Genomic DNA, 10,052 nt, shown 5'->3' with positions numbered 1-10,052 from the left:
TTTTAGCATAGTATTTAGTGTGGAAGTATGCAAGTCGGCCCATTACATAGTGCATAGTGTACTACTGTATTTTGGAACACTGTGGACAGAGAGAGAGAGAGAGAGAGAGAGAGAGAGAGAGAGAGAGAGAGAGAGAGAGATTAAAGCTAGAATACTACGCCACCTGGTGGGCAATAAACTGTGTTCCACATAATTCTGTACTAATCATCTCACCACCAAAAGCACTGACATTCCTTCACTACTACACTACTGTACACTTTAGTACAGTGGTACACTTGTACGCACAGCATCCCATTAGCTAGTGCACACACTATATAGTATAAGACAGACAGACAGACAGACAGACAGACAGACAGACTTGCTAAGCGAAATGAAAATACTCTGGCAGTGGAAGTAAGCCGTAGTGCACTATTCTGAGACACTATCTAGTGCGGAAGTGTGCTGTTCACCTATTAGGTAGTGAACTGTTTTGATATACTGTCTCGTGCGGAAGTGTGCAGGTTTGTCCGTTAGTCAGTGCACTACTGAACAGACGGGAGTGCGCATTTTGAGACCTGAACATTTGTAAAAAAAAATAATAAAAAATAAAAAACAACAACAACAACGACAACAAAATATATCATTCTTCGGATGTTTTCGTATACAAAACGGGGTGTGGCTTCTGTTTTTTTTTAGCCAACCACAGTGAAGGAGAAGGAGGGAAGGGGCGGAGCTTTCGCCTAACCGGGAAGCGGAGCGCGATCCGGAGCAGCGGAGCTGCTCTCTGCCTTCGAACGGAGATTTTGGGGCATCGAGATTCACATCCCGGCCTCTCTCTCTCTCTCTCTCTCTCTCTCTCTCTGTTTCTCTCTCTTTTTTATAAGTAAACATTCCGGACATGGCCGACCCAGGAGTGGACAATGATGCGGGGGGCGCGCGCGGTTTCGCGAGACAGGGCGCGCTGCGGCAGAAAAACGTGCACGAAGTGAAGGACCACAAGTTCATCGCGCGCTTCTTCAAGCAGCCCACCTTCTGCAGCCACTGCACCGACTTCATCTGGTGAGCGAGCTCTGGTGTGTGTGTGTGTGTGTGTGTGTGTGTTTCACTGCCTTCTTTGGTCGTTCATAGTATGTGCGTGCGCGCGCTATGACGCGCGTTCGTGTGCGTATTGGGCTCTTTTTGTTTTTTTTTGTTTTTTTAAAGTCTTTTTGCATTCGTGTGTGTGTCTGTGTGTGTGTCTGTGTGTGCGCGCGCGCGCGGTATGCGTGAGCGCGCGTGAGCTGCCCGTGCTATATGTGTGACCCTCACACACTCCACACGCACAGCTGACACGCGCGATGTAAAAATGTAATTAATTAATTAAATCCAGAACCCCAAAACAAATCACACCTGTTCGTTAGCGCGCGCCATGTCACATCTGTAGTTTCGTTACACGAAAAGCGCTCGTGCAGGCGGAACAGGATGGAGAAATGATCTCGCGCTTCTGCACTGCGGTTTGCACCACCGAACAATTTTTTTTTAATGGTTCGCGATTTTTTTTTAAACATCGGATCGACTCATAGCGTAACACACACACACACACACACACACTCCCACACACACGTTACAGAGACCTGTAGCTGCATGCTCGTCTTCTCTTATTTTGCGCACAGACGGGTCAAACATCTGGCTGTGTGTGTGTGTGTGTGTGTGTGTGTGTGTGTGTGTGTGTGTGTGTGAGAGTGAGTTATAGATCTGCATTACATACACAGCAGGGTTTCTCAAAGGTTCTTTGCTGAACGGTTCTAGCTTCATAAGGAGTGTCTAATTGGAAAATGTAATAAAAGCTACACCCTGTAATGTTCTGTGTTCTCTGTGTGTGGGGTTCTTTATGTAGAACTTTATAACCGAGGGTTTGTCTGGAGTTCTTTGGATGGTTTGTACTCAGGTTCTTCTCAGACATTTAAACGAAAGCAAACTTTCCGTAATGTAGAGGTTCTGTGTAAAACCTTACAGCAGACGGGTTCTCTTTGGATAATGATTCTATGTTCATAAACAGGTTCTTCTTCAGAAATTGTATTGAAAGTTAAACTTTCTGATACTAGGATCCATTACACCAGAGAGTTTACAGGAGGGGGTTTACAGGAGAGGGTTTACAGGAGGGGGTTTACACCAGACGGTTTACAGGAGGGGGTTTACACCAGAGGGTTTACAGGAGGGGGTTTACACCAGAGGGTTTACAGGAGGGGGTGTACACCAGAGGGTTTACACCAGAGGGTTTACAGGAGGGGGTTTACACCAGAGGGTTTACACCAGAGGGTTTACAGGAGGGGGTTTACAGCAGAGGGTTTACAGGAGGGGGTTTACACCAGACGGTTTACAGGAGGGGGTTTACACCAGAGGGTTTACACCAGAGGGTTTACACCAGAGGGTTTACACCAGAGGGTTTACAGGAGGGGGTTTACAGGAGGGGGTGTACACCAGAGGGTTTACACCAGAGGGTTTACACCAGAGGGTTTACAGGAGGGGGTTTACAGCAGAGGGTTTACAGGAGGGGGTTTACAATAGAGTTTACAGGAGGGGGTTTAGACCAGAGGGTTTACAGGAGGGGGTTTACAGCAGAGGGTTTACAGGAGAGGGTTTACACCAGAGGGTTTACAGGAGGGGGTGTACACCAGAGGGTTTACACCAGAGGGTTTACAGGAGGGGGTTTACAGCAGAGGGTTTACAGGAGGGGGTTTACAATAGAGTTTACAGGAGGGGGTTTAGACCAGAGGGTTTACAGGAGGGGGTTTACAGCAGAGGGTTTACAGGAGAGGGTTTACACCAGAGGGTTTACAGGAGGGGGTGTACACCAGAGGGTTTACACCAGAGGGTTTACAGGAGGGGGTTTAGAGCAGAGGGTTTACAGGAGGGGGTTTACAATAGAGTTTACAGGAGGGGGTTTAGACCAGAGGGTTTACAGGAGGGGGTTTACAGCAGAGGGTTTACAGGAGGGGGTTTACAGCAGAGGGTTTACAGGAGAGGGTTTACACCAGAGGGTTTACAGGAGGGGGTGTACACCAGAGGGTTTACACCAGAGGGTTTACAGGAGGGGGTTTACACCAGAGGGTTTACACCAGAGGGTTTACAGGAGGGGGTTTATGAGAATTTACAGGAGGGGGTTTACACCAGAGGGTTTACAGGAGGGGGTTTACAGCAGAGGGTTTACAGGAGGGGGTTTACAATAGAGTTTACAGGAGGGGGTTTAGACCAGAGGGTTTACAGGAGGGGGTTTACAGCAGAGGGTTTACAGGAGAGGGTTTACACCAGGGGGTTTACACCAGAGGGTTTACAGGAGGGGGTTTATGAGAATTTACAGGAGGGGGTTTACACCAGAGGGTTTACAGGAGAGGGTTTACACCAGAGGGTTTACCGGAGGGGGTTACACCAGAGGGTTTACACCAGAGGGTTTACAGGAGGGGGTTTACAATAGAGTTTACAGGAGGGGGTTTAGACCAGAGTGTTTACAGGAGGGGGTTTACAGCAGAGGGTTTACACCAGAGGGTTTACAGGAGGGGGTTTATGAGAATTTACAGGAGGGGGTTTACACCAGAGGGTTTACAGGAGGGGGTTTACACCAGAGGGTTTACAGGAGGGGGTTACAGCAGAGGGTTTACAGGAAAGGGTTTACAGGAGGGGGTTTACAGCAGAGGGTTTACAGGAAAGGGTTTACAGGAAAGGGTTTACAGGAGGGGGTTTACACCAGAGGGTTTACAGGAGGGGGTTTACACCAGAGGGTTTACAGGAGGGGGTTTACACCAGAGGGTTTACAGGAGGGGGTTTACGAAAGAGTTTACAGGAGGGGGTTTACAGGAGGGGGTTTATGAGAGTTTACAGGAGGGCGTTTACACCAGAGGATTTACAGGAGGGGGTTTATGAGAGTTTACAGGAGGGGGTTTACACCAGAGGGTTTACAGGAGGGGATTTACGAAAGTTTACCGGAGAAGGTTTACACCAGAGGGTTTACGAGAGAGTTTCTCAAGGGTTTCCTGTGTGTTCTACAGAAAACCTTGCTACAGACTGTGTCTTTGACTGGTTAGAGATTCAATCTTGCTATTGAGGGTATAGAAAGCGAACTTTAAGGTTTCTTCTATTGTGTGTGTGTGTTTGTGTGTGAGAGAGAACAGTACGTGCTGAAATCTAACTCCCTCGTTTCTCTTGCAGGGGTTTTGGCAAGCAGGGCTTCCAGTGCCAAGGTAAGACACAGGATGAATGATTGACCGTTGAGTGTGTGTGTGTGTGTGTGTGTATGAGTGTGAGAGAGAAAGAGCGAAAGAGAGAGACGGGTAGTGTGGGAGAGAGACGGGTAGTGTCACGAGACCGGGTCATTAGCGTGTGTGTGTGTGTGTGTGTGTGTGTGTGTTACTGTAATTGTACTCAGTCCCCTCCTAAAGTATTGGAACACGAGACCGGGTCATTAGTGTGTGTGTGTGTGTGCGTGTGTGTGTGTGTGTTACTGTAGTTGTACTCAGTCCCCTCCTAAAGTATTGGAACACGAGACCGGGTCATTAGTGTGTGCGGAACACCGAAGACGTCTGGGTTTGAGATCAGAAGATGGAGATGAGACGAGAGTTCAGGATTTGTTTTTATTTCCTGGTGTTTACGTCTAGACGTGTTAAACAACATGAAACACACAACTTTCTGTACCAGAACACACCGTTTTTAGGTGAGCAAAAGTATAGGAACAGATCAGTCTTGAAGTAAATGCTCAGTTGGGTGAAGGTCTGGTGATGGACGTGTCCAGTCTAAAACCTTCCACTTTCCCCCTGATGAAGTTGAGGATGTTCCTGTGTGAAATTTGAAGCTTTGGAAGCTGATGTGTTGGAGCAGATTGTACAGGTGAGGAGGTGAGAGAGAGAGATGGACAGACTAAAGCACTGCTGCATTGCTCACTATGTGTAGGTAAAGATGATGAAGTCAGGGTTAAATACCACTGCACCTCTATCAGAACAGCATTGTGGGTAATGTAGGAAATGGTTATCCAAAGAGAAAATACATCATCGTGTCCGTTTCCTTCCAAAATCTTGGACGTCTTTAATCCCGCTGCAGGTTTGTGATTTTAAAGAGACTTAAGTTTTAAAAATTTCAAATCTCAACTCGACTCCATCAGTAAAGTTCACACACAGCACAAGGTTAATAATTCACTGCTTTCCCAAACACACGCATGCAGTATGTGTCACTTACACTGCTCTGTGTGTGTGTGTGTGTGTGTTAGCACGCTAATAGAACCACAACAGTTATTCACCACTTCATTTCCCAGGCAAATGTCCAGTCCCGGGCTCAGCCTCAGCCTCAGCAGCAGTGCAGGGAGAATTTGGTTGCAGAACTCGGCAGCTAGCCAGAATCTTTTATTGTACGGATACTGTTTCACTAACTGATCGTAAAAATGCCACAGTTTTTAAATAATGTCCTCTTTTAAATAGAAAGACAGAGATGCATCCCAGAAGACCTGCAGTTGTAATTTCAGATGAAGTTCTACATGTTCTGGCAACAAAAATCTATTCTTTTATTTAATTAACGTTTGTCTTGCAGTGAAATATTTTGCACCTTCAAATGGGAAATCCAGGGGTTGTGAATCTCGCTCTGTCAGACAGTACGGTGTGTAGTACACGAAACAATAACGATACGGGTAGACAAGTAAAGATCTGATGCTCTTCAATTCACTACTCGCTACTCAATTCACTACAGCTCCTATTGGATTCGATTCAGCTCTGACAGCATTCGATTCAGCTCCTATAAGATTCAATTCAGCTGTGACAGCATTCGATTCAGCTCCTATAGGATTCAATTCAGCTCTGACAGCATTCGATTCAGCTCCTATAGGATTCTATTCAGCTCTGACAGCATTCGATTCAGCTCCTATAGGATTCAATTCAGCTGTGACAGCATTCGATTCAGCTCCTATAGGACTCCATTCAGCTCCTATAGGATTCAATTCAGCTCTGACAGCATTCGATTCAGCTCCTATAGGATTCAATTCAGCTCCTATAGGATTCAATTCAGCTCTTACAGGATTCGACTCAGCTCTTACAGTAATCGATTCAGCTCCTATTGGATTTATTCAGCTCCTATTGGATTTGATCCAGCTCTTGCAGAATTTGAATTAGCTCTGATAGGATTCGATTCAGCACCGCTAGGATGTGATTTGGCTCTAATAAGATTCGATTCAGCTCATACAGGATTCAATTCAGCTCATATAGGATTCGATTCAGCTCTGGCAGAATTTGAATTAGCTCTGATAGGATTTGATTCAGCACGACTAGGATGTGAATTGACTCTAATAGGATTTGACTGAGTACCGACAGGATTCGACTCAACTCTGACGGGATTCAATTCAGCTCTGACAGGATTCAATTCAGCTCATATAGGATTCGATTCAGCTCTGGCAGTATTTGACTCAGCTCTGATAGGATTTGATTCAGCACCACTAGGATGTGATTTGACTCTAATAGGAGTATTGACAGGATTCGACTCAGCTCTGATGGGATTTGATTCAGCTCCTATAGGATCCTATTGAGCTCTGGCAGGATTCAATTCAGTTCTGACAGGATCCGATTCAGCTCCTATAGGATCCGATTCAGCTCCTATAGGATTAGATTCAGCTCTGACAGGATTCGATTCAACTCTGACAGGATTTGATTCAGCTCCTATAGGATCCAATTCAGCTCTGGCAGGATTCAATTCAGTTCTGACAGGATTCGATTCAGCTCCTATAGGATTCGATTCAGCTCCTATAGGATTCGATTCAGCTATGACAGGATTCGTTTCAGCTATGACAGGATTCGTTTCAGCTATGACAGGATTCGATTCAGCTCTGACAGGATTCGATTCAGCTCTGACAGGATTCGATTCAGCTCTGACAGGATCTGGTTCAGCTCCGATAGACTTTTCTATTTAATAAAAACATATCATCATATCCCCCAGCCCTATGTAGCAGGCCCTAATATGCCACCATGCAGAAGGAATATTTTTGTATAAAACATAAATGAGTAAATGGTCTACGAGTGCTTATTGGATGTGCAGCTAAAAAGACAGTGGTATCTTGTGGTTTATTTTCGTGCTTTTTGGATATATATAAAATGGCGCGTTTGACTCGAGTACCTGTGACAAAATGTCCTACAAGTCTGCTTTGAATAGCTCTGGATTACGAGTCAGAACAGGTACAGAACACGTGAGAGAATGAGGAAGTGACCGAATGGAGAGAACGAGGGATTTAGGGAAATGGGAGTGGTGGTACAGAGCCAGTGAGAATCTGATATCGTGACGAATAAAATGGCTCAGCGTGTTAAAGACTTCGTTTTTTTTGGTCGTAAGTAGGTTAGGTCAGGTGAAGAGACTGTGTCTGGTTTCATAAATATACAGCAGTCTGATAAAGTGTTTATAGAACAGATTAAACAAATGCTTAGAGAGAGAAGACTGGACCGCACGGTGTTGCATTCCTTTGAGGATGTTCTGCTCCATGTTGACATCACACAAGTTCTGAAGGTTTGTCAGCTGAACGTTTATCTTCCGTTCTACCACGCCCCAGCGGTGCTCTGAACTCATGGAACCGGTTTGAGACGACTTGTGGCGTTACCGTGCTTCAGGAATATCCGTTATAAGATGGTAAATCCAGACGATGCTGGATTGGTTTGAAGGGTTTCAGTGTGTGACAAGAAAACATTCCCCACAGCATTACACCGCCACCACCAGCCTGAAGTGTGCACACACCGGGCAGGTTCACGCCACATTCTGATCCGACTTTCTGTATCTTTTCTGCTCACCACAGTTGTACAGAGTGGTTCAAAGTGCTTTCTTTTAATTTTAATGTCCACTTAGCGAGGTGACGGACGGCGTCGGCTCTCCACACGAATTAAAAAAAAGGCGCGCTGAGACGCACTCGGATCGGCCGAGAGTAAAACAGCAGCTCTGTCTAGGGCTTTCCTCCATCTGGGGCTTTCCTTTACTCGCTCCATCAGCTCTACTGTGACTGTAATCACATTTAAACTGCACACGTCAGATTTGAATTCAAGTCGCTAGATTGAACTCGGACACGCCCACACCATCCACTCACACAGAGGCAAGAAAGAAGGGTGCAAAAGGAATGTAGAACATGTGTGCAGGGCAGAAGGAGAGAAAGACGGGGAGGAAGTAGGTAAGGGTGCAGAAGAATGAACGAAGGAAAGGGTGAGAGAGAGAGAGAGAGAGAGAGAGAGAGGGAAGAGTGAAAATGTTGACCACAACACAGCTCATTTACATTTGGCCACACCCACAGAACTCCATAAAAGGTCAAAAAAAAAAAAGGATGGAAAAGAGGCAGACAGACAGATTTTCATCCGGGTCTTAGATCCACAGCTAATAAATCTTGTGTGTGTGTGTGTGTGTGTGTGTGTGTGTGTGTGTGTGTGTGTGTGTGTGTGTGTGAGTGTGCGCGTGCGTGTCGGAGAGACTGGATGTTCCACTTGTCATTTAGAGGAGTGGGTGGTTCTACCCTGTTTCACCCTTCAGCCTTGTTGCTAGGCAACAGCTGACAGATTGCTGTGGAAATCTCTTGGAGAGGTTCTCTGGAAGAGAGAGAGAGAGAGAGAGAGAGAGAGAGAGAGAGCGTTGACATTGAAGAAAGAGCTCATGTACTCACACTGTGCTATTTGATCTTATCAATTTATCAGTTTTATCCATTTTCAGTTCCCTGAGTGTGTGTGAGAATGTGAGTGTGTGTGTGTGTGTGTGTGTGTGTGTGTGTGTGTGTGTGTGAGAATGTGAGTGTGTGTGTGTGTCCGAAGTGTGACGTGATGCATGTTTGGTGAGTGCTGTGACTCATGTGTGTGTGTGTGTGTGTGTGTGTGTGTGTGTGTGGAGGGGGGGTTATAGTTATCTCCCACACTCCTTGGCTCCCTGATGTTGTTTCTGGTCTCTCAGGTTCTGCAGGTCTTTATTATACAGCAGTGTGTATGTACGTGTGTGTGTTTATTCCACTTTAAAGAACAGAACTGTACACACACGCCTATACATACATACACATACTCTCACTGTCCACTTTATTAGGTGCTCATTTATTCAGTTATCCAATCAGCCAATCGTGTGGCAGCAGCGTGGGTACAGGCCAAGCGCTTCAGTTCACATCAGAATGAGGAAACGGTCTGAGCTCTCTGACTTTGAACCATGGCGTGGGTGTTGGTACCAGATGGGCTGGTTTGAGTATTTCAGAAACTGCTGATCTCCTGAGATTTTCACACACAGCAGTCTCTAGAGTTTACACCAAGCGGTGCGAAAAACAAAAACACCATCGAGTGAGTGATAGGTCTGAGCGTGGAAACGCCTCGATGATTAGAGCCGGTCAGAGGAAAGCGATCAGATGCTGTCGGAGCTGCCAGGAAGGATATGGTAACTCATATAATCACTCTTTACATCTGTAGTGCGCAGAAAAGCATCTCCAAACATGCAGAAGACCACGTCAGGTTCCTCTCCTGTCAGCCAAGGACAGGAATCTGAGGCTCTCATGGGCACAGGTTCACCCAAACCTGCACGGCTGAAGATTACAACTTTATTTATCATTTGATGATCATATCTAAATGATTTCGTTATCATTCTGTTTACTAAACGAGACCCATAATGCTTTGCTCCATATAGACGAGTGGAAGGTTTTACACTAGTCTCAGTGTATAAACATGAACTTTTAGTGATGATTTCACCATAAACGCAGTCACGGTCTTGAGTCGTACACGAGTACATGAGACGAGACGGAAAGACCCTTGAGAAAGACCCTTGATAATGCAATCGTATTCCCCTTTCTGCAGAACACAACCCACTTCCTGTTCCTTTCACAATCACCTCATCAAGCTCACTGTATTAACGTACCAGAGTGAACCGTGTAGAAGTGCACCGCAGCTCTACATCTCTAATACACGCCATACACATACACATCTATACACACATATCTATCTATACACATACATCTACACATATACACACATACATCTATACACATACATCTACACATATACACACATACATCTATACACATACATCTACACATATACACACATACATCTATACACATACATATATATATA

At 45.6% G+C, this 10,052-nt stretch overlaps 1 protein-coding gene across 2 annotated transcripts in view; it reads left to right on the top strand.

The window, feature by feature from the left end:
• The first annotated feature begins 220 nt into the window (after window positions 1-220).
• Window positions 221-10,052, top strand: part of prkcba (protein kinase C, beta a) — a 28,561-nt gene continuing 18,729 nt past the window's right edge. The window contains exons 1-2 of one of the 2 annotated variants that reach the window (XM_053676404.1): window positions 221-1,038; window positions 4,165-4,196. In XM_053676404.1, the coding sequence (XP_053532379.1) occupies window positions 878-1,038; window positions 4,165-4,196 (193 nt within the window). In that variant the 5' untranslated portion in view covers window positions 221-877. The remainder of the gene's footprint in view (window positions 1,039-4,164; window positions 4,197-10,052) is intronic. The other variant, XM_053676403.1, reaches the window with a different exon arrangement.

The sequence above is a fragment of the Ictalurus punctatus genome, chromosome 26 (genome assembly GCF_001660625.3).
Source record: "Ictalurus punctatus breed USDA103 chromosome 26, Coco_2.0, whole genome shotgun sequence".
NCBI classification, from domain to species: domain Eukaryota; kingdom Metazoa; phylum Chordata; class Actinopteri; order Siluriformes; family Ictaluridae; genus Ictalurus; species Ictalurus punctatus.
Note: the sequence above shows the minus strand (reverse complement) of the source record. Positions and strands in the feature narration are given on the sequence as shown.